We start from the raw sequence: 24,198 nt of genomic DNA, 5'->3' as shown, positions 1-24,198 counted from the left end.
AAAGCCAATTATTCCTATTATATTCCGCAATTTTGCAGACGCTGCTGCCGAATCTGTGACAGTCCTGCCGCCCACCAATTTCTGCTTGTCCAACAGTCGAATAAAACGTGCCAGTCATCTTCAACCTTTGCAGAGAATATCAGACAAATTATCGGACACTGCACTTCAAGATGCTGCAGTCTAGTTTGCATTGGTAAAGATTTTCTACAATGCGCTACAAGAGAAATGTCAAGTCTTTGGAGGTGCTTTAATTTTCATAAGCTATTCCAATTACCGGAGACTTGAAATCTGTCAAAGCATCCCCAATTCCGCATGTTTTTATTATATCCGGACTTAACCGAATATATCCCATTCTGATCCTTACTCAACACCAACGAATCCTCCTAAACTGAATCAAGGAGAGATACTGCAAGGATTTCAGTAGCAATCTGATCCGTAAAACATAGACCGAATCATATGTGCACCCCACCTCTTTTCACCTATAATCATCAATTGGTCAATATGTTAAACACACCTTGAATTTGAGTAGTGTGCATCCATAACGCAGGGAACGCAACCACGAATAAGACATCACACTAATTTTGCTACCCATCTCCCAATCCGCCATCTACGGCAATTCAAGAGTTAAGGAAATTCCTAGCTTTGAGAAGTTTTGCAACCAAGAAACTTTGTACTTTGTGACACCAAACCTGCGACATCTCCCTCAAAACTGTCTTTGTTCTTTGATCACGACAGTTCCTGCCACATTTCTGTGCAACCACAACTTTTATGAAGCTATAATAACATGCATGTCACTTTCCCAAGCCCCGCTTTCTCACCTTCATAATCATGCACTTTTCTCCCAAAACCCTGTGTTCTTAAAACCCACATCCCTCCGAATTTATCAATCTGGACGAGTGAAAAACACTATTTATTCTCGCGTCCAGATGAGTAAATTTGGAGGGACCCACACAAGTCAATTAATAAAGTAGGCAAATAATATTTAGTCAAATCAAAGTTAATCCCCCTCGTATAATAAACTACAAACTGACAAAAAATGTTGTTTTTTTTTCAGAACAAACAAGAAGTTTATAGGCTTTAAAGATCATACATAACTAAGAAACCAAAATTCAATTATCAGTAACTAAAAATTTATTATAAAAAATCATTTATGCTATCAGTAACTGAAAATTACTATAAATTACTATGTATTTGCTTGCTTTCATCACAGCCATTGTTCAATTACTAAACGTTGAAAGTAGTATACGAAAACTTAAATGCTTTGTGAACTTGCTTGCTAATTAGGCAACACATGTCAAAGATGACGAGTAAAAGGAATCAAGCATAGGTCATGTTTTCTTCGTAATGTAGCCCCAAATGACTCTGTCATATCTAGTTCTTCATTCTTCATTTTATTGGGAAGCTTCCAATCAAAGTGGTAAAGTAACTGAGCAAGAGGCAATTCAACGTTGGGTAAGCCAAATGTAATGCCAGGACATATCCTCCTTCCAGCACCAAATGGTATGTATTCAAAGTTTGTACCTTTAAAATTAAATTCGCTGTTAACAAATCTCTCGGGTTTAAAACTCTCAGCTTCAACCCAATACCTTTGATCTCGTCCAATCGCCCAAACATTGACAGCAACCCTTGTCTTGACCGGAATATCGTACCCATTGATTTGGCATCGCTCCCTACATTCTCTCGGAAGCAACAATGGTACAACAGGATGCAATCTCAGCGTCTCTTTGATGACAGACTTTAAGTATATCAATTGGTGCAACTCTGTCTCATCCACATACCCCTTTTTATCAAACACTCTTCTTACCTCAGATTGTGCTACTTCCATTACTTTTGGGTTCTTTACCATCTCAGACATCGCCCATAATATAACCTCTGACGATGTTTCAGTACCAGCAGCATATATGTCCTGTAAATGGATTAACAGTACTATCTATTATATAAACCTGCATGCTGTTTTTATACAATACACCTTCAGTTTTCTCAAAAAAACTCTTACTTCTAAACATATGCACATTTTTAAATAAGTATCGAAAATATGAAAATAAATGTGTTAATATGTTTGGTTTGGTTGTAGACTAACCAGAATGACTGATTTAATACCATCATCAGTCAAGGGATGTTGTGAGGGATCATTTTCTTGTTGAATTTTGAGAAGAACATCAACTAGATCTTCATCCTTGCTTTCTTCTCTATGATTACTTTTGTGATCATTGATGATGTCTTGCAATATCATATCAAGCTCTCTTTGAATTTTTTCCATTTTAGTCTTCGCCGAACTCACCCTTTGAAGCATTTTAATAGAAGGATACAAATCAACAATACAAAATCCTCCCGATAGGGCTATTACTTCACTCATTTTTGATTTAAACACTTGTTGATGTATGCTCTTTTTCCCAAAAGCTGCTCGCGTTGTTATCCCACTTATCATTGAGGAAATCTTATGATTGAGATTAACAATTGATCCTTCACTTGAAGAAATTGATTTAACTAGTATTGAACCCTCTTCTTCTCTTATGGACCTAAATGATTGGACACGTTTTTCACTTAACAGCTCTATAACGCATATCTTTCGTAATTGCCTCCAATATTCTCCATATGGAGAGAATATAATATCAGTATTGTTGTAACTCCATATTGTGGACAAAAGAAGGTTTGGCCTATCACAAAAACGGAGGTCATGTGTTTTCATAACCTCTTTTGCCATTGTTGGTGAAGTAACTATTAGGAATGATACTTCTCCTAATTTTAGGTGCATTAAGGGTCCATATTTCTCTGCCAATTTTTTGAAGCAGTGATGGGGCCATGAACTGCTCATAATAATCTGATGCATGTTTCCTATGAAAGGCAATGTCCATGGTCCTGGTGGTAAATTGACATTGGAACTATTATTACTCCTTTTTTTAACTATTTTGAGTAGCACCAATAGGAAGATAAAGAAGGCCATGAAGGTGGTTTTCGAAAAGGTTTTGTGAAACTCTATTATGGTAGCTTGATCCATGAGAAACTAAAGATGGTAGCATATGTGTGTATTACTTTAGGTTTTGGTTCTTTATATATCAATTTTAGGGTCACCTAATATGGACCTTAATTTCTTTTTTTTAATAGTCTAATAGTTAGACGCACACTTTAATTGTGTCAAGAAAAAATAAAACACACTTTAAATGTGAAGAAGTAAAAAAATCTGAGATTCAAATTTCGGTCCCTTTAACAATGTCTTTGGTAGTTACTACCAACAAAAACTACACTTATGAGATATATGGACTTGATTCTAAGGTGGTCCTAAGTCCATATTAAGGGGACTACTATATGTAATATATTTTTTCTTAGTCATTCATTCACAATCCTACACTCATTATCCTACCAATCCCACACTCAATCTAAACGTGGAGAAGTAAAAAATCTGAGATTCAAACTCCAGTCCCCGTAAAAAATGTCGCTAGTAGTTTAACAACTAAAACTACACATATGAGATATATGGACCTGATTCTAAGGTGGTCCTAGCTAAGTCCATGTTAGGGGGACTACTATAGGTGATTCTAAGGTAAAATAGTTGACAATATATTTATTGGTACATAATATTTTACTCATACTTTTTATTTTAACCCTTGGTATGCTTCTCCAAAGCCAATTATTCCTATTATTCCACAACACCGACACAACCATAGGAACATGTCCAGCCAACACCTATCCTATTGTCCTTACTACACACATTCTTTAGAACATCTTTTACATTCGAACAACTTTGCAGACGCTTCTGCAGAATCCGTGACAGTCCGCGCCCTCTCTCAATAATTTCTGCTTGTCCCGTGGCCGAATAAAATGTGCCAGTCATTTACAGTCTCTGCAGAGCTGATCAGAAAAATTATGGAACACTTCACTTGACAATAATGCAGTCTGGTTCGCGTTGGTAAACATTCTGTACAAGAATTGTTGAATCTTTGGAGGTGCTTTAACTTTCCATAAGCTATTCCAATTACCGGAGACTTGAAATCTGTCAATGTGTCTCCAATGTGTGATCACGACAGTTCCTCCAATGTGTCTGTGCAACCACCATCATGCTTTTATGAAGCTATAACGCGCATCTCACATTCCCAAGCCCCGAGTTCTCACTTTTCAAATCCCACCCTTGTTCTACTTTCACAAACCTACACTTTTCTCCCGAAACCCTATTTATCTCTGACTGTGTTCTTAAAACCCACATCCCTCCAAATTTATCAATCTGGACAAGTAGGAAACACTATTTATTCTCGGCGTCCAGATGACTAAATTTGGAGGGGCTCACGCTATTTATTTTGAATTTATTGACAGTAATAGATAGGAAGACTTAAATTTCATAACTAGTATGTGAAACAAAGTTGTTCCTCATGTGAAATTGATTACTTAGAAGTTAGAATCATTCTTCATACAACATTGTACAACCATACTTCAACCTTTTACAATTGCATATTAGGAGCATCATACATTATATCAAAATATTCTCCAATTGCCAAATACTGAAATAGTATAAGCAAATTTAACACTTGTTAACATGTATTTTTAGGCAACATATGTATTAAGTACGACGAGTAATTGGAATCAAACATAGATCCTGTTTTCTTCCTACAGTAATCCCAAATGACTCAGTCATATCAAGTTCTTCATTCTTCATTCCATTGGGAAGTTTCCAATCAAAGTGGTAAAGTAACTGAGCAAGAGGTAGTTCAACGATGGATATGGCAAATTCAATGCCAGGACAGATCCTCCTTCCCGCACCAAATGGTATATATTCAAAGTTTGTGCCTTTGAAATCAATAGGGCTATTTACAAACCTTTCAGGTTTAAAACTCTCAGCTTCAACCCAATACTTTGGATCTCTTCCAATAGCCCAAGCGTTAACCATGACCCTAGTCTTTGCTGGGATCTCATATCCATTGATTTGGCATCTCTCTCTACTTTCTCTTGGAACTAACAGTGGTAGGGTAGGATGTAGCCTCATAGTTTCTTTGATGACAGACTTTAAGTATATCAATTGGTGTAATTCTGTCTCGTCCACAAAACCCTTTCCATCAAAAACTCTTCTTACCTCAGCATGTGCTTCTTCCATCACTTTTGGGTTTTTTACCATCTCAGACATTCCCCATAATACAGCCCCTGGCGATGTTTCGCCACCACCAGTGAACAAGTCCTGTAAATGAATTAACATAACATTATCTATTATCTAACCCAGAATGCATTTTCTTTCATACAACACAACAAAAATAAGTTATTAATTTAATGTTCTCCCCAAAATACTCCCTACGTGACATTTTATATGTAAATTTCACCTTTCTAAGTTCATTGCATAATTAATGTATCTGGATTATAATACAGCTCAGATACATTAATTATGCAATGAACCTAAACATGTGAAATTTGTTTATAAAATGTCACAAAGGGAGTACTATGATTGTTATAATAGACTTGTTAACATGTTTGATTTTAGACTAACCTGGATGACTGCTTTCAAATTATCATCGGTCAAGGGATGCTGTGAGTGATAATTTTCTTGTTGAATATTAAGAAGAACATCAACTAGATCTTCATCCTTGCTTTCTTCTCTACGACTTCTTTTATGATCATCGATGATGTCTTGCAATATCATATCCAGAGCTCTTTGAGCCTTTTCAAGTTTGGTCTTCGCCCTACTCACCCTTCGAAGTATTTTAATAGAAGGATACAAATCAACAATACAAACTCCTCCCAACAGGCTCAAAGCTTCCTCCATTGCTAATTTGAACGCTTCTTGATGTATATTCCTTTTACCAAAAGCTGTCCGCGCTGTTATCCCATATGTCGTTGAAAAAATCTTTTGAGTGAGATTAACAACTGATCCTTCACTTGCAGATATTGATTTAACAAGATTCAAAACTTCTTCTTCTCTTACATACCTAAATGATTGAACACGCTTCACACTTAATAGCTCTATAACACATAACTTTCGTAGTTGCCTCCAATATTCTCCGTATGTAGAGAAGGCAATATCAGTAGCATTGTAACTAAGTATTGTGGACAAAAAAAGGTTTGGCCTATCACAAAAGGTAAGGTCATTTGTTTTCATAATCTCTTTGGCCATTTCTGGTGAACTAACTATTATGTATGATACCTCTCCTAGTTTTAGGTGCATTAAGGGTCCATATTTATCTGCCAAATCTTTGAAGCAGTGATGAGGCAATGAGCTACTGATTACCTGATGTATGTTTCCTATGAAGGGTAGTGTCCATGGTCCTGGTGGTAAATTGATGGTGGAATTGTTACACCTCCATCTTTTAACTATTCTGAATAACACCAAGATGAAGAGAAAGGAGGCCATTAAGGTGATATTGGAAAAAGGGTTGTGAAGCACCATGATTGTAGCTTTATCCTGGAGGAACTAAACTAGAATATATATAGCGTCTGTTTGGTTCCGCGTCAAAACGCTCCAAACGCGAGTTTTCCCCCCCAAACGCGATTCCAGCTTTTCCTGTGATGTTTGGACAAACTCAAACGTGAATTTGTAGATCTACGTTTAGAGCCAAAACGCGAGTCTGACTGAAGCCAAAAATCGGAGCTTCTGCGTTAGATCTAACGCGAATTCAAGTTTTAATGTTGGATGACAGTGACACATCTTCACTTTATTCCTCTATTGCCATTCAAAATAGCCATAACTAGTCTTCTTTCTTGATATAATTGTAACTATTCTTCTTCCTGGTTCAGTATTCTTGCTGCAAATTTTTTCTGTTCTTCCTCCTGCGATTAGTTTTCATGTGCGCTACAGTGACAACAAATCTTTAGGTTAGGGAAGATGAGAAATGGGCTCGTTTTGTTCTGAAGGCCCATTGTATTCATTTTTTTGTTTAATAAGTCAAATGTTTTTACTCAACAATACATTTATTTAGCAATATTTTATTGATAATGAATAAAACAAAATATTATTTATCTAAAAAAAGTAGAAAAACATAAAACAAAAGTTACATAACATTAAATAATTTTCAGTGCCGATATTTTTGTGATAATGTTTTCAAATGTAATTCTTCTTTTTTTTCAAATGTAATTCTTTTAATGTTGACCATTGGTTTTAAAAAAATTTATTAGTTATAAATAGATTTTTTTTTTTGACAAAGTTATAAATAGAATTGAAAACCCATTTTGGTAATTAGACATTTAAAAGCAATTTTAATTCAAACTATCCAAACATTATAAATTGCTAAGAATCACTTTAATATTAAAATATCCAAACATAAATCAATTTTGTCAAACTCACTTTTAACTAAAATCAATTATGTCAAACTCAATTTTGTCAAAATCAATTATATCTAACTCAGAACCAAACACACACATAGTCTAGATGAAGGTATGCTAAAGACGAGATATTCTTACATTGTCTTTAGACCAAAGAAATTACATGTGGTCACACACTCATATCAGGTGGGCCTTAATGCCAGATACTCAATTCATTCTAACCTAACTCTCATATTTGTGTCTTTCAACTCTGAACTGACTTAAGTATCAAAGCGCCTACAAGTACAAACCTCCCTCTGTGAATTACTCAATGACGGATTTGCTGACCATCAACTACACTGACCAATATTAATATTAACATGATTCACGAGGCTAGAGTGTCCATGATTAATTAGCAAGATAAAATAAGCAACAATGGAAGAATTATTCTTTTCCATTATTGCACCAATTAATCACACTCAACACGTCATGTGCCTTTTTTTTTTTAATAAATCAAGGAACCATATATAATAAAAAATAGGCTTAATTAGTAAAATGGTCCTTAAAGACATTTTTGGTTTTACATTGGTCGCTTAAAGAAAAAAATGACCGAATAGGTCCCTTAAAGAAAATAAAAGTCCGAATAGGTCCCTTAAAGTCATCTCCGTTAATCAGTTTGGTCCCTCAAAGACATCTTCGTTAATCAGTATGATCCTCGAAAAAATGGACGGAAAGGACCAAATTGATTAACGAAGATGTCTTTAAGGGACCTATTCAGACCTTTTTTTCTTTAAGGGACCAATGTGAAATCCTTGGGATAGAATGTCGAGCTGAGGCGCCCTCTTCCGTATCAGAAAATGGCTCCATTAAGAGTGCTAAAAAAAGCATATCAAGAAGCCCTAAACAAATTAAAGGGTTTGCATACCACATATTAAAATTACGATAAAAATTCTTAAATTTCTTTTTTTTGGTTGGTCTTAGATGAAGTGGTAATCCACTGAAATTAAACTCACATATAATTGTGAGATCCCGGGTTCGAATCCGGGTCATGACGTCTAGCCTAATAATTTCAGCATTTTTGCCAGTTGAGCTAGGACTTATGGGACAAAATTCTTAAATTTCACTTTAAATCACCATCAAATCTAAAGTTCAATATTAAGAACTCGATCATTTCTAATTTTCAAATCATTCAAATTGTCTTCAATCAAATAGATTCATGTGTAATTACACATATATATAAATTAAATTCATTTTTTTTTTAGATCTTAGATGAAGTATTAATCCATTAAAATTAAATTCACATAATTGTGAGATTTTTGATTTGAATCCGGATCACGACGTCCAACCTAACAATTTTGGTGTTTTTTGCTAGTATTATGAGAGAAATTATATATTAGTTGTATTGTGTTATTTTTCAAAGTTAATTAATAGACAAATATATTAGAAATGTCCAACAAGTCCAAGATTTACGCGGAGGGTCATGACTTTTGCATTTGATCTTATCATATTGAGATTGACTTTTCACTCCATTTCTAATGTACTTCATGTCAAGATCGTCTACATGACATGACATGATTATTGTGAATATTATGATATTTTTATATTTAAAATGTTCTATATATCATGTTAAACCTATATAAGTTCATATTATGGTTAAAAATTGTTAAAATTTTGCTCATTATGGATGAACAGAAGAATTTTTTTTTGTAGGAATGAAAATAAGTGATTTTATTTTACTGGCCCAAAAATCAAAACTCGTTGTAAAATAGTGAAACCAATGGAATAGGTTGCTACAGTGTTACATTGTTTGGTTTCTCAAATTAATTTTGGTGAAAATTTGGTTTTCTCAATTCTACACTCCAGATGTTTGCTAAAATGCATGAGCAAGATGTTCTCTCTTGGAGTGCCTTAATTATGGGATTTGTGGTCAGAGATAGTGGCTGGAACAGGAAGCAGGTATTGATTTAGATTTCTTGGTGGCTAGTGAAATTAAAATAGGCATTTTTAGGACAAATTATTTGTTTGTAGCATATAGTAAACTTAGTTGTAATAAATCCTACAAATACAAACTTTATTATAGGAACATCATACTTCTTCATGGGAGAAAACTTAAATACTTTTGAACTTATTGCTTAGGCAATGCATATCAAAGACGACGAGTAAAAGGAATCAAGTATAGGTCGTGTTTTCTTCGTAATGTAATCCCAAATAACTCGGTCATATCTAGTTCTTCATTCTTCATTTTATTGGGAAGCTTCCAATCAAAGTGGTAAAGTAACTGAGCAAGAGGCATTTCGACGTTGGGTAAGCCAAATGTAATGCCTGGACATATCCTTCTTCCAGCACCAAACGGTATGTATTCAAAGTTTGTACCTTTAAAATTAATTTTGCTATTAATAAATCTCTCGGGTTTAAAACTCTCAGCTTCAACCCAATACTTTGGATCTCGTCCAATCGCCCAAACATTGACAGCAACCCTTGTCTTAGTTGGGATATCATACCCATCGATTTGGCATCGCTTCCTACTTTCTCTTGGAATCAACAATGGAATAGGAGGATGCAACCTCAATGTTTCTTTGATGACAGACTTTAAGTATATCAATTGGTGCATCTCTGTCTCATCAACATACCCCTTTTTATCAAACACTCTTCTTACCTCAGCTTGTGCTGCTTCCATTACATTTGGATTCTTTACCATCTCAGACATCCCCCATAACACAACCTCTGACGATGTTCCAATACCAGCAGCAAACATGTCCTGTAAATGGATTAACATTATCTATTATATAAACCATCCATGCATTTTTTAAACAATACAACTGAAAAAAGAAGTTATTAATTAGATGTACTATCCAAAATACTATGATTAGTCAAAATACTCTTCGATTTTTCTCCGAGAACTTGTACTTTTGAACACATGAACATTTTTAAACCATTATGGAAAATAATATGAAAGTAAATGTGTTAGCATGTTTGGTTGTAGACTAACCTGGATTACAGCTTTAATAATGTCGTCAGTCAAGGGATATTGTGAGTGATCATTTTCTTGTTGAATCTTGAGAAGAACATCAACTAGATCTTCATCCTTGTTTTCTTCTCTATGACTACTTTTGTGATCATTGATGATGTCTTGCATTATCATATCAAGCTCTCTTTGAAGTTTTTCCATTTTAGTCTTCGATAAGTTCACCCTTTGAAGCATTTTAATAGAAGGATACAAATCCGAAATACAAAATCCTCCCAATAGGCCTATTACTTCACTCAGTTTTGATTTAAACACTTGTTGATGTATGCTCTTTTTCCCAAAAGCTGCTCGCGTCGTTATCCCACCTATCATTGAGAAAATCTCATGATTGAGATTAACAATTGATCCTTCCCTTGAAGAAATTGATTTAACTAGTGTTGAACCCTCTTCTTCTCTTATGGACCTAAATGATTGGACACGTTTTTCACTTAATAGCTCTATAATGCATATCTTTCGTAATTGCCTCCAATGTTCTCCATAGGTAGAAAATACAATATCTGTAGCATTATAAGTAAGTATTGTGGATAAAAGAAGGTTTGGCCTATCACAAAAGGTTAGGTCATGTGTTTTCATAATCTCTTTGGCCATTTCTGGTGAACTGACTATTATGTATGTTACTTCTCCTAATTTTAGGTGCATTAATGATCCATATTTCTCTGCCAATTTTTTGAAGCAGTGATGGGGCAATGGGCTGCTCATAATAATCTGATGCATGTTACCTATGAGGGGCAATGTCCATGGTCCTGGTGGTAAATTGACATTGGAATTTTTATTACTCCATTTTTTAACTATTTTGAGTAGCACCAAGAAGAACATAAAGAAGACCATGAAGGTGATTTTAGAATAAGGGTTGTGAAACTCTATGATGGTAGCTTGATCCATGAGAAACTAAAGATGGTAGCATGTGTGTGTTACTTTAGGTTTGGGTTTTTATATATCAATTTTATGGTCCCCAAATATGGACCTGATTTAAAAAAATATATATATCTAGTAGATAAACTCACATTTTAAATATAGAGAAATGAAAAATTTAGATTCAACCTTTGGTCCATGTAATAATACCGACTAAAACTACACTTAAGAGACCTTAGGAGATATATGAACCTGATTCTAAGGTGGTCCTGAGTAGGGATGACAAAAATATCCATATCCGCATCCGCGGATAAAATCCGTCACGGATACGGGGCGGATAACTTAATAGATATTCACGGATGAAATAAATTGATATTTTAATTACTCGATACTTAAAGGATACGGATACGGATTTAATGGTATTCACGTCCGCGGATATTCATACCCGCTAATAAATAAAAAATTACTTAAATATCCTTAGTTATTAAATATAAAAGAGGCTTTTATATTTCGCATAACTTTATGATGAATTTTATTTTAGTTAGAAATGTATGTATATTATTTTTTAAAAGAGAAATATATAAATATTATATTAAGTTTTCGTAAAAGAAGAAAAATAAATGTGGTGACATTGTTGTAAATTGAAAGTGAAATGTATGAATATTATTACGCGTTAATATTTTTTTTTACTTCTTTTTAGAAATTTTAGGTATAATTAGAAAGAAAAACAAAATTTAAAAAATTATCATAAATAGATGTCTGTTAATATCCACGGATACCTCAAAATCCATAGATATCATATTTATATAATGGAGTGGACACACATATTATACTATCTGCGCCCATGAATATCCATTGACATCCCTAGTCTTGAGTCCAGATTAGGAGGACTACTATAGGTAATACTTTTTTTCTTGGTCATTGATTCACAATCCCACACTAATTATCTTACCAATCCCACACTCAATCCATCTAATTAATTACAGTTATACGTGGTTGATCAAAGACCTTTGAATAAAATTTGTATTAGTTTTGCTTGTTAAAAAAAAATTGTATTAGTTTTTTTTTTTTGGTAAAAAGAGAGCGACTAAACCCCAAAGAAAAAAGATTACAAGGATATTAAACAAGGGGTCGCGATCCCCAAGACGTGGATTTGAATAAGTACTAGTTTAAAGACTCGTGCATTCGGAAAAAAATTTATCTATGTGGAAGAAATGCATATTTGCTTATTGATCATTTTTTAATAAAAATATTGTGGGCTAATATTAGACAAACTATAAGGGATCATGTTTGGAAAAATTAACCTCCCGCGTTTACATTTAATCCATCACTACAAACAATTCAATATTCTTATTTGATCCTTTTTATTATTTAACTTTACCCAATATTTAGTCAAAGTTACAAATCAAAAACTTAAAAAATGAGTTATGAAATTTAGCCACGATTAAATCGTGGAAAAGTTGAACATTTTTCGGAACATTTAGCTTACAATTTCCGATAAAATTGCAAACCGGAATGATTGAAAAAGATTTTCGGAAAATAGTTAGCCACGGTTAAACCGTAGCTAAAATTAAAATCTCGAAGTGCTTCCCGTTTCTCATTCTACATCACTGAGAGATTCTCGTTATCTCTCTCTCGTCTCTCTTACAGGACTTCATCAACAAAAAATAGTTGTTAATTTCATATTGTTTTTTTTAGTGAATATCAACCTACTTTGATCACGTTCCTATCCTCAAACTTACTTTTTTTTGTTACCGTATCACAAAGAAACAATCTCCACACGTGAGCATCAAATGGTCTCTCTCTCATCTTCGTTACATGATTCTATAGTGATTTCATCAACAACAAAAATTGTTAATTCTATATTATTTTTTTAATGAATATCAATCTATTTGATCACGTTCCTATCCTCAAACTTACTTTTTTTTGTCACTGTATCACAAAAAAATAATCTCCACACATGAGCATCAAATGGCATTTTCAATCATATTTATTTGCTTATATCCTTTTTCTTTTGAAGGTTTTCTATGCCATTTTTCATTTTATATTATTTATAGAGTTGTCTATTTTTTTTTCAATTGTTTATAAGATTGATTTTATTTAATTTATTTGAGTATAAAAATACGATATATGTTTAAGGATATTATTGAGGCATAGTGCGATGGGAAATGATCACTCGTTCTCCGCTCAACAACGCTAATAAATTTTCTCTCTCTCTCTCCCTCTCCCTCCCCCCACCCCGCCTAGAACTTAAGACAAAGTAATGGTAAACTATATATACACTAGTAGAAAAATGACTTTTGGTTTGGAGATACCACTACCGGTATGTGAATACCAGTAGTGAAATACATTTGACCAAAGGATTCCACTACTGATATTTTGAAAACGGTAGTGGAAAGTTCAGAGACAAGGGATTTCACTACCGGCTTTGCTAAATCCGTAGTGGAAAGTAGACACGGTGGCAATGTCGTAATTACGTTGAAATTTGTTTTAATTGTATTTCACTACCGATTTGGTATTCACCGGTAGTGGAATGTTCATTAATTAATTAATTTGTTCATTCCTCTTCATTCATCCCTTATGCGAAGCCCCAAATCGCCAAATCCCTAAAAATCCCAAAGCGCCATCTTCATTGAATCCAATCATTCCCAATTTCTTCAATCATTCTCCAATCTCTTCGTTTTGATTCGGTTTCATTCTCCAAACCCTAGACGGCCGACCCCTTTTTCATTCGTTGTCAACGATTTCATCCCGTCCTCGATTCCCTTTTGTTCGCCGTCAACGATTCCCTTCCATCAACCTTCAGTTCTCATCACCGTTGAACTCAAGCCGCCGTTTCTTCGATTCTCATCATAAACCCAGTCGCTGTTTCACATAGATTGATTTGAGATGTTTACATGGTAAGCATAGGTATTGAGTTTCCTGTTGAATGCGCTCAAGGATGTATGAGATATATTGGTATTTATGCTCGATTTTATGCTCGATCATATTTCATTTTAATATATTTCATATGTGATGTCTCAGGGATGGTTTGTGGTAGTAGGCTCAGTGTGGAGGTGGTGTCGATTTTATGCCTCCAAAAGCTTATGTAGTCCGCTCTGCTATTTTTCTTGTTTTTTCTGCGTTTTTCCTTGTCTTTGGCTGTGAGATTTGGTTCTCTGCTTTCCTGACTGTGTGATTTGGTTCCCTGCATTTTTTGTTTTCGTGGCTACATCTACTGTGTTTACTTTTGTGGATTTTAGATCATAAATAGATTAGTCTATAGCTTGGAGACATAAGTTCTTATTTGCATCAAGTTTATGTGTGATTGCAGGGTGTGCTCACTAGATTTATGAACTCCAAATTGTATGCCATTAGCAGTTCTGAAGGATTTGCTTGTACAAAGTTTATAGTACTTGCTTGATTTCTAATTAATAAAAAGCAAAGTTATGACAAGTTATTCTACTACCTCTTATAATTCTGAGCATCTAGTAGTGTGTTGCTACAGGTAAATTTCCACTTGATTCACAATTTTAAGGTTACCACTTATGTGATTAATTCTTGTGCTTTTCTTCCATTATCTGCCATTTTCAATTTAGTTGTTAGTGATATTGTGACCATCACCCATAGTATCGCAACAATCCAATGCCCTGATAGGTATTCATTTACAATGCTTTTAACTGTCCTCCAACTGTTTGATGAAATGCCAAAGTGTCTTGTAGCTGTTTGCAATGCTATCAGTAGCAGGCTTAATTTTTTTAAAACTCAATGAAGATTAATCTACTGTGTGGTTTCTTCTATCTCAATGCTAAAATTATATATTTTTTTAGTTTTGTGTTCTTTTTTTTCCATTACTATTTACACTTGTTGTACATTATTACTAGTTGGGTGTTTCAATTTTATGTTATATTATAATCCAACTCTATTTCTAGATTTCAGGTACAGATTGGTATTGAAGGTTTGTGTTTGATGAAGATTGAGAAAGATTGCAAAAAATATAGGCTCATGGTGCATTGATGATAGTGTATATAAGAGGTATGATTTTTTTTTTCCTTATTATATCCTTGGGCATGTTGTATGTGTGTAGGCCATTTAACATTTCTACATATTCATCATGCATGATTAATATTCTGTGATAATGTGTTGTACTAACCTAGCTAATAATGTTGATATGCAAAATTATAATTAAGAACAACACTGTGTCCAGCAAATTGTTAAGATTTTATGCTTCTTAGCTAAGTAATGTAGACATTATAAGCCTTAGAACTCAACCATTCCCTATCTAAGAATATCTAAGTTGTTTTGTCTCAAATGATGAATTAAGAGTTGATGATGCATTTGTTTCTTGACTCTACTGAATTAAGTTTTTTTGGGATTGTTCTGCATAATTGCAGTAGTATTACTATTAGGATTTGTGTTTGGTGTAATTTTTACATTCACATCCAATAGAAAATTTACTATTTTGCTATATGATCCATTTCCTTACAATATATACTCATTGAATCACTACTTGTATTTGTATGTTGCTGCATACTCATTGAATGCACAGGAAGCAACAAAAAAACGAAAAAATATAAAAATAAAACTAACATACCACTACTGATATTTATAATAAACAGACGTGAAAACTAAGCATACCACTACGGGTAAAGGTAATGACCCGTAGTGGAATCCCCATTTCTTTAAAAAAAAACTGGAAACCATACATACCACTACGGATATGCGTAAATACCCGTAGTGGAATCCCCAATTCTTTAAAAAAAACTGGAACACCATACATACCACTACGGATATGTGTAAATACCCGTAGTGGAATCCCAATTCTTAAATAAAAAACTGGAAACCATACATACCACTACGGATATTGTAAATACCCGTAGTGGAATCTCATACATACCACTACGGGTATTTGTAAAAACCGACGTGGAATCCACATAAATTTAATTAATAATACAGTAGAAACCTGACATACCACGACGGGTATAAAAAGACCCGTCGTGGAAAGTATTGACTTACAACGACGAGTGTGTTTACTACCGGCCGCGGCCAGTAGTGGAAAGTCTATTTGGCCGGTAGTGGAATCCCCTTTCTGCACTAGTGATACTATTTTTCAAATGAAAAAAATCTCACATTGATAAATTAATTAAAATTATATTAATTTATTGGAAAATGCTAAACAGTGCCCCCGGGGCACTAGTTAAGGATACAAATATAGAAGTTTTATCTCGTAAATTGTGCATTCAATGTTTTAATGATGTGAAAAGTTATTCTCTCTCATCATTAACTTTATCATTTGTTTCCTTTTTTAGTATGCTTAACTAGTGCCCCAGGGGCACTGTTTAGCATGACCCTAATTTATTTTAGGTTTTTCATGGATTTCATCATCTAGAGATATTAACTCTCGCAGTCGGTATTAAATTTCAATTAGTCAATGTGTATTTTAGTGTGTGGAAATGCTTTAGAAATGTCTTTTTCTAATCGGATTGTTAAAATCTAGTAAATGAAATATACACGAATAATATTCCCAAAAATATTTTTAAAATGTATTTTTGTTTTCACTCAACGATGTAATTATTTTTATTTTTATATTAATAAATATAAATGAGGACTATTATTTATTTTTTTGAAGACAAATGAAGACTATTATAGTTCTTTCGATTGTTTATCATCTATTTTTTTCCTTATTTAGAAGAATATTTTATAGTGTTCTTAAGAATGGTTATGTTTTATTATAGATTTACATTCATGTGTAATTATTTTATATATATATATATATATATATATATATATATATATATATATATATATATATATATATATATATATATATATATATATATATATATATATATATATAATGAAAAAATATTATACGTGGGATAGTGTCCCAATAGATCAAAAAGCAACAAAGTTACTTATATTATTAGGACAAAGGTAAATAATTCTTGTATCCATCGAGCACCCATAGTTAGGTAAAGTATTTGCGCATTGATTTATTTCATGGTAGGAATGATAAATACAACTTCTCAATCTAAAGCTAATAAACTATGAATCTTCTTAACAAGAGACCTCCCTTTTCAACTTCCGTTTTCATGCGACTTGATAGCTTTCACAACAACAAGGCAATCAATGAGCCCTTCCAACACTCCCACACATTTTGAAGTAGTTGATCGAACAATAGTTGATAATGTTGTGTCGTTTCCTCTATACTCCAAAATATATTCTTATGCCTTGTTGCTTTTTTTTTTTTTTTTGAAAATATGCCTTGATGCTTTTAAGAATTCATGAATTAGTTTTTTAATATTATTTGGTATGCATCCACAAATTTAGACTTTGAAATGTTCTATGAATTGAATCAAATTGTTATGAAAAAAAAAATTGGGTTCACGTTCCTTTACTCATTTGTTTTACTCATTTTAATTACAAAAGTGGTCTTGTAGGAATATAATGTAATTTAATAATTTTAGAATATTGGTCTGTAATAATATACTAAAGCTTACATAAACTACAACAATTAAATATTAATCTACCCTGACTCAATTATGTCTCAAAAAATAACTTTGCTAAAAAACAATATTTACGAGAAAAGAGTAATTATGGTATTTATTCCAAAAAAGAAAATGAAAAGTAACTTTTGTGAGATAAGTTAGACCCAATATCAAATCTAATAAGAAGTAATTATCATTTTATAATGCAGTTTTATAAGGATGACAGGGACGGATCTGGGGGGTGGCAAGCAGTGGCCAAGGCCCCCCCCTCATCCTTTCTTACATACATATATATATGTTATATATATTCAATTGAATCTCAACTCTAATACTACAAATATTTGGTATTAGTGTATTATAAATTAAAAAATTCGGCCGAGAGGAAAAAATTAACTTTGTATACTTCAAATATTTTCTGACAGAGATTAATCGCCGTTAAATGGCGGTGGAAAATTCATACTTATACTATGGTAACAAAAAAAATCACATCGAAGATGTAAATAAAAATAATCTATATAAATAAATTCGTTAATTTTATTATTTTTCTATTTTTCGGCCCTCGGTATGATAAGTTTCTGGATCCGTCCCTGAGGATGAGTTAGACCTAATATAAAAATCTAACACTGGGTTATATGAATACTCTTTTTTTTCAAAATTATGAATAAGTATCAATGAAAATAATTTATCAACATGCAGTGTGGTTCGCGATTGGTCATAGAGACCATCTCTAATGCAACAAACACTAGTAAAATGTTTATTTTTTGTGGATGGATAAAATTAAAGATTGTGATCCATACAATATTATTGATTAGTCTTTGATTATGTGTGAAAAAAGATTTGAGAGTTGTTAGATTTTTATTTTTGTTATAGAGCATATCCCAATTCATTGAGTTTACAAATCTTAGTTCAATGTTCAATTTATAAAAATGTTAAAATTGTTAAATTGGACATTATGACCGGAATTCGAACCACAATTTTTTCATTTTATGTGAGTGAATTTTTAATGATTTATCATTTTCTCTGTCTTAAAAAAAAGTGTATTTTATTGTAAAAAATGAAGGATAAATGACGGAGGGCTTACAAAACATTTGTGTCATCCTTTCAAATCATGTCATCTCACAATTTATGACATCAAGGCAAGCAAAGCACGCAAGTTTTTTAAAGTATCAAACTTAAATTCCACAATCTTATGTCATATTACAAGTAGTGGAATATGCAACCAACAGTTAGTTAGTTCAGTGGTGGTCGAGGTTAGAATTAGTATGGAGGATCATGATTTGTTTTTCGCAATTATGATTGGAAGGAGGCTGAAACCAGTTGATGTTAGAAATGTTCTCTGAACCAAATTAGACAGTCTAGTAAACCAAATGCTTAGTGGAGAAAACAAAACAAAACAAAAATATGTCATATAGAGTTCTGGTGAATTTAATCAGTTAGTTGAAATATTACATTTTATATATAGAATTGAAATTCAAACTCGTACACTTATTAATCTATTCACAGTAAGAGTGAAATTTATATTCACTATATTACTGGAAAAAATTGAGTATGCCATTTAGAAAAATTGGGGTTCACTTTTCAACATTCAAGGAACAATACAAACACTTGGTACTTGCAAATCAAATTAGGAATTAAATTAGGAAATCTGGATCTTTGTGTCTCCCATGAATATTATATACAAAGCTACATTAAGAGAGATATGAGTGGTTTAGGCCAGATATTATTTGTAGGAATTAAATTAGGAAATCTGGATCTTTGTGTCTCCCATGAATATTATTTGTAGCAATTCTGTGTAAGAGATATCTTACATTATTTGTAGCAATCTGGTAATTTTTTTGACAATTTTGTGTACTAATAAAATATGTCCCAAATATATTTTGTCGTTTTGAAGGGCGAAAACCGCGTGGGCAGTGTTAAAACGACAATGGTTTTGCCGACAAACTCCTTTTTCCTTTATTATCTTTTCTTTCTTCAAACACTGCATACTTTTTGCAATACAAGCTAGACACGTCACTGACCAAACTCAAATTCAATCTCGATTAATCAATTTATTATGATTAAACCAAAATGACTTAAAAAAATTAAGATTAAATTAAAGTGATTAATGAACTTTTCTTAACCATATTGTTTGGGAGAATTACATAATTACATATTAATAAAAGGTAAACAAGGTAAACGGGCAACAAGCTGCGCCGCTAGTCCTTTCTGAATGGCAAAGCTAATCATTTTGAAAACCATATCCATAGACCTAGGAGAGACAACATTGTTATGCATGACCCTTTGAACTCTTTTAAAAAGATCAATAACATCTAGTGCTAAGAAGCCAAAAGTGTCAAACGCGAAAGGTATAAAATCATGTTGATTGTCAGAACACGTTTTTTTCATGTTTGACCACTTTGCTTGGAAGCAGCTTTGAGGACCGCTTGACCCACAATAAAATCCTTTGTTCTCAATCCTACAAGTGGGGAAACTCCAGTCAAGTCCACACAAGCATGATTCCCTCCTATCCAACCGTAAACGAGAGTATCTGCAGGTCTAAGTGTCGATCTCCCTTCTTGTGGGTCAGTGAAAAAGTTCACAGACCCATCTTTCTTCACAGATACACCTGCACGCTTAAAAATATCACAAATAACATCCCTGACAAAGTCATGCCTATATTTGAAGCCTGGAAGCTCCTTACAATAGACTGCATGCTCCCCAAATTGATCCAGACACACTTTACGATAAACAGAGCAAACCTCATCAATAGGAAATATAGGAATCATGAAGCGATATCTGAGAATAGTGTGGTACTCTAAAAAAACGTAATTATCACATTTGTAAAAATGTTTTTTTGGTTTAGGATCGAAACTTCTTTTTTTCAATTATTCTATAAAAAGTACTCTATTGTGTATATTACTCTTAAGTTATTAATTATTATTATTATTATTATTATTATTATTATTATTATTATTATTTTGGTACATAGTTATTATTATTATTATTATTATTACTATTTTGGTACAATATTATTTTTAATGTAAAATTTTTATTTTCTTACCCAGTATGACTTTTAAATTTTTTTAGATAATAATGTTTAAAATTTAAATCATACAAATGAATGAGACACCATATTGGGATTGGTGTTTGCATTTTAACCTCTTAATTAATGTTATGTCGTCATGCACTTGCAACTTTATTCCTAAAATTATACATCATCACTTTATATTTTTTATACTAAAAATGATCATGTGGGAAAATATTATCTATAATAAACAAAATGACTTATTCATTGCTTATCTAAAGTCCAATTAAAAAAAGTACACAACAACTTTTTATTTGGACTATCCTACAACTTTGAAAAGAATCATAAAAACAAAACTTCCATGTAGTTGGATATGAATAACTGAGTTCTCATTACAGTTTTGGCTGCAAGAACCTTTGTCGGTGCCAGCTACAGTTCAGATCATATATAGTTTCCTTTTCATTTAAGGTTAGTGTCTTTCAACTGATCTTGTTTTCTTGCTGTGAAAGGAAGTGATTTTATATATGTTTTTTATGTTGATGTTATAACTTGAGCTGAAAAAAAAAAAAAAAACTATTTTTTAAGATGATTATTGAGTTTGTGAAAATGGGTTGCTAATGAAAGTTGAAACTTTTACTAGTTTTACATGATTTCCATGTTTCAGTCCCTTTTGGTTGAGTCTAATGAGCTTTTCTTTTCAATTGAATTTGTTTTTAATTTATTTGGATTTTTTTTATTGGAAATCTATATCTATGAAACATTGACACCAATTGACACCAACACGACACCGATACATAGATGGATTAATTGAATATAATCACGTTTTCAGTGTCCGACACCAGACACATCTTTGATCAGAAGTGTCGATGCTCGGTGGAAATAGGTGATTAGATGCTTCAAGAATTTTGAGTTGTAGAAGATACCAATGGATCTTTGAGTATGCCATTTAGGAATTTCTGAAGTCTGAACAAGTCTATATCTTTTGTACTTTTTTGATGAAGAAAAAAATAAAGGAAAAAGAAAAGGTCTTGATTTAAGTAGTAGTTGGTGTTCCAAAATTAGTATTTTGGTTAGATTTGTTTGAGCCAATTTCTTGATTAGATCAAAGTTTAAAGCACAAACAATAGCATGTGGAAGAAAGTGAAAAACTAAAGCATAAACTGATTTTAATGATAAAAGTTTCTGCTATGTTCAAAGGGTAAGAACTGTCATATTCTGCACATGTAGTATGAAGAAAATCAGACACTGTCACTTTAAACTTTGGTATCTGCTAGATGGAATCACCTATAAAAAAATATGGAAATTTACATTTTTTGCTGGATTAATGTTTGCTTTTGGTTGTTTATACTTACTTTATATCTTTTATTTGAGTAATTATTAATCCCAGAAACCTTAACTAATGAGTACCTTATTATACTAATTTTAGTCAACATCTTCACACTAAAAAGCCTATGACTCAGTGCTACATAGGTGCAACTGACACCAATATGTGTCGGTGTCCGAAACCGACATGACGCTGACATATGTGGTACATTCAATTATTTCATTTTTTTCCAAATTATTCTTGATGTCAATGTATCAGTGTCAGTCTCGTGTATGTTTCCGTGCTTAATAGCTACAAGTTTCTGATAAGGACTGAGAAAATATTTTTGTTACACGACTATAGCTATGGCGCATTAGCGCTTAAGTGATATATCTTTGCCGTTTTAATTGCTGTGCTGCCTCTTGTGCAGATTTCGAGTACTGCTGGAACAAATAGAGCAATTGGAAAAGTTTGAAGGTTTTGTATCAGAAAAAACATTGTATGCAAAGAAGCAGAAACTTTTCAATGCAAACATCTTTTAAACATAAAATGTCATATGATTCTGACATGTTCAACATCGAGTCTGTACAAAACCTAGACTCATATTGCTTCGTGCAAAATGAGAATCTTGAAAACTACTCATCTTCTGATAACAGTAGCCACTCAAACTACCCTTCATTTCAAGGTTTAGACCAATATTCAAACTTTGACTCTTCTAACAATAGTCCAGTCTCAAAGCTACAATCAAACTCTTACGCATTCACATCGCCAAACTCTCTTGAAATTATCAATGATTTGTTAGAGAACGAACTTTGTTCGACACATACCCAAGATGACTTGTGGCACAAGACAAGAGAGCTTGAAAATGCTATGCTAGGACATGATGCAGCAGATATTCTAGACATATATAATGATATGGTAATGATTCCAGAAGAATCTGAATCTGATCCGCTTCTATTAGAGGCGGAAAAGTGGAAGAAAATGATGGAGATGATATCTAAAGGGGATTTGAAAGAAATGCTTTTCACTTGTGCAAAAGCAATATCAGAAAATGATATAGAAACAACAGAATGGTTAATGTCAGAGTTGTCGAAAATGGTTTCGGTTTCAGGCAATCCAATCCAAAGGTTAGGAGCATACATGTTGGAAGCTCTTGTTGCAAGAATAGCTTCTTCCGGAAGCATAATCTACAAATCATTGAGATGTAAAGAACCTAAACCTGCTACTAGTAAAGAACTCCTTTCGCACATGCACGTGCTTTACGAAATTTGTCCTTACCTCAAATTTGGATACATGTCAGCAAATGGAGTAATTGCCGAAGCTTTGAAGGATGAAAGTGAGGTTCATATAATAGATTTTCAGATTAATCAGGGAATTCAATGGATAAGTCTAATCCAAGCACTTGCTGGAAAACCTGGTGGACCACCAAAGATTAGAATAACCGGTTTCGATGATTCAACTTCAGCTTACGCTAGAGGAGGAGGGCTTGATATTGTAGGAGAAAGGTTATCAAAACATGCACAATCATGTAATGTAGAATTTGAGTTTCATGCTATAGGGGCTAATCCTACTGAGGTGAAACTCGAAGACCTTAAACTTCGTCGCAGTGAAGCTATTGCTGTGAATTTCGCTATGATGCTGCATCATGTACCAGATGAAAATGTACATGGTGGTCAAAATCATCGCGATCGGTTGGTGAGACTGGTGAAATGCTTGTGTCCTAAGGTAGTGACTCTTGTTGAGCAAGAATCGAATACCAATGAGCTTCCGTTCTTGCCACGTTTCGTTGAGACAATGAACTACTACTTGGCGGTTTTTGAATCAATTGATGTTTCTTTGCCAAGGGAGCACAGAGAAAGGATTAATGTAGAACAGCATTGTTTGGCTCGCGAAGTTGTTAACTTGGTAGCGTGCGAAGGTGCAGAAAGAGTCGAACGTCACGAAGTTCTGAAGAAGTGGAAATCATGTTTCACAATGGCTGGATTCACACCATATCCATTGAGCTCTTATATTAATTTTTCAATAAAGAATCTTCTAGAAAGTTACCAAGGACAATACACTCTAGAAGAGAAAGATGGTGCTCTTTATCTTGGTTGGATGAATCAAGCACTCATTACCTCTAGTGCTTGGAGGTGATACTCCAATCACAACTGGTTCATTTTGTTTTGCAGATTCTATATATGTATGATACTTAACTTCTTTCCTAGAATAACTTATTTTTGTTAAATACATGCTAGATTTTGTCCATGTTTGGAAAAACAGCTTAATTAAGTACTTATAGCATAAGCACTTATTATATAAGTTCTTATGTTAAAGCTACTTTTTAAGCAAA

At 33.2% G+C, this 24,198-nt stretch overlaps 3 protein-coding genes and 1 long non-coding RNA gene across 6 annotated transcripts; 2 read left to right on the top strand and 2 right to left on the bottom strand.

The window, feature by feature from the left end:
* Positions 1-1,208: 1,208 nt before the first annotated feature.
* LOC123921458 (cytochrome P450 71D10-like) lies at positions 1,209-11,113 on the bottom strand. 2 transcript variants are annotated; one of them, XM_045974019.1, is made up of 3 exons: positions 10,782-11,113; positions 2,081-2,657; positions 1,209-1,906 (listed from the first exon to the last, which is right to left on the bottom strand). In XM_045974019.1, the coding sequence occupies exons 1-3, from the start codon at positions 11,066-11,068 to the stop codon at positions 1,295-1,297; spliced, it is 1,476 nt and encodes a 491-aa protein (XP_045829975.1). In that variant the 5' UTR covers positions 11,069-11,113; the 3' UTR covers positions 1,209-1,294. The 2 variants fall into 2 exon arrangements, with proteins under 2 accessions (XP_045829975.1, XP_045829974.1); XM_045974018.1 differs by lacking the exon at positions 10,782-11,113 and having other exon boundaries at positions 2,081-3,083.
* Positions 3,612-7,453, bottom strand: LOC123921459 (cytochrome P450 71D10-like). 2 transcript variants are annotated; one of them, XR_006814087.1, is made up of 3 exons: positions 5,468-6,854; positions 4,472-5,164; positions 3,612-4,047 (listed from the first exon to the last, which is right to left on the bottom strand). XR_006814087.1 is itself a non-coding variant. In XM_045974020.1 (3 exons), exons 2-3 carry the CDS (start codon positions 6,362-6,364, stop codon positions 4,553-4,555), a joined length of 1,509 nt encoding a protein of 502 aa, XP_045829976.1. In that variant the 5' UTR covers positions 6,365-6,402; positions 7,339-7,453; the 3' UTR covers positions 4,381-4,552. The 2 variants fall into 2 exon arrangements, 1 of the variants encoding a protein (XP_045829976.1); XM_045974020.1 differs by lacking the exon at positions 3,612-4,047 and adding an exon at positions 7,339-7,453 and having other exon boundaries at positions 4,381-5,164; positions 5,468-6,402.
* A 2,397-nt stretch (positions 11,114-13,510) lies between the features above and the next one.
* On the top strand, positions 13,511-15,686 carry LOC123921170. Its single transcript, XR_006813968.1, has 3 exons — positions 13,511-13,992; positions 14,117-14,579; positions 15,004-15,686. It is a non-coding gene; the product is annotated as an uncharacterized LOC123921170 (long non-coding RNA).
* Positions 15,687-20,736: 5,050 nt separating this feature from the next.
* On the top strand, positions 20,737-24,095 carry LOC123921168 (scarecrow-like protein 21). Its single transcript, XM_045973591.1, has 2 exons — positions 20,737-21,031; positions 22,297-24,095. Exon 2 carries the CDS (start codon positions 22,368-22,370, stop codon positions 24,000-24,002), a length of 1,635 nt encoding a protein of 544 aa, XP_045829547.1. The 5' UTR covers positions 20,737-21,031; positions 22,297-22,367; the 3' UTR covers positions 24,003-24,095.
* The last annotated feature ends 103 nt before the right edge of the window (positions 24,096-24,198 follow it).

Source organism: Trifolium pratense, linkage group LG4 (assembly GCF_020283565.1).
Source record: "Trifolium pratense cultivar HEN17-A07 linkage group LG4, ARS_RC_1.1, whole genome shotgun sequence".
Taxonomy (NCBI): domain Eukaryota; kingdom Viridiplantae; phylum Streptophyta; class Magnoliopsida; order Fabales; family Fabaceae; genus Trifolium; species Trifolium pratense.
Note: the sequence above shows the minus strand (reverse complement) of the source record. Positions and strands in the feature narration are given on the sequence as shown.

Excerpts from the sequence above, each read along its gene's own strand:
- LOC123921458 (XM_045974018.1), bottom strand. The coding sequence starts at position 2,998 with ATGGATCAAGCTACCATAATAGAGTTTCACAAAACCTTTTCGAAAACC. Across the intron at positions 1,907-2,080 it reads GTATTAAATCAGTCATTCTG|GACATATATGCTGCTGGTAC; the intron begins GTTAGTCTACAA and ends ATCCATTTACAG.
- LOC123921168 (XM_045973591.1), top strand. The coding sequence starts at position 22,368 with ATGCAAAGAAGCAGAAACTTTTCAATGCAAACATCTTTTAAACATAAA.
- LOC123921459 (XM_045974020.1), bottom strand. The coding sequence starts at position 6,364 with ATGGTGCTTCACAACCCTTTTTCCAATATCACCTTAATGGCCTCCTTT. Across the intron at positions 5,165-5,467 it reads ATTTGAAAGCAGTCATCCAG|GACTTGTTCACTGGTGGTGG; the intron begins GTTAGTCTAAAA and ends ATTCATTTACAG.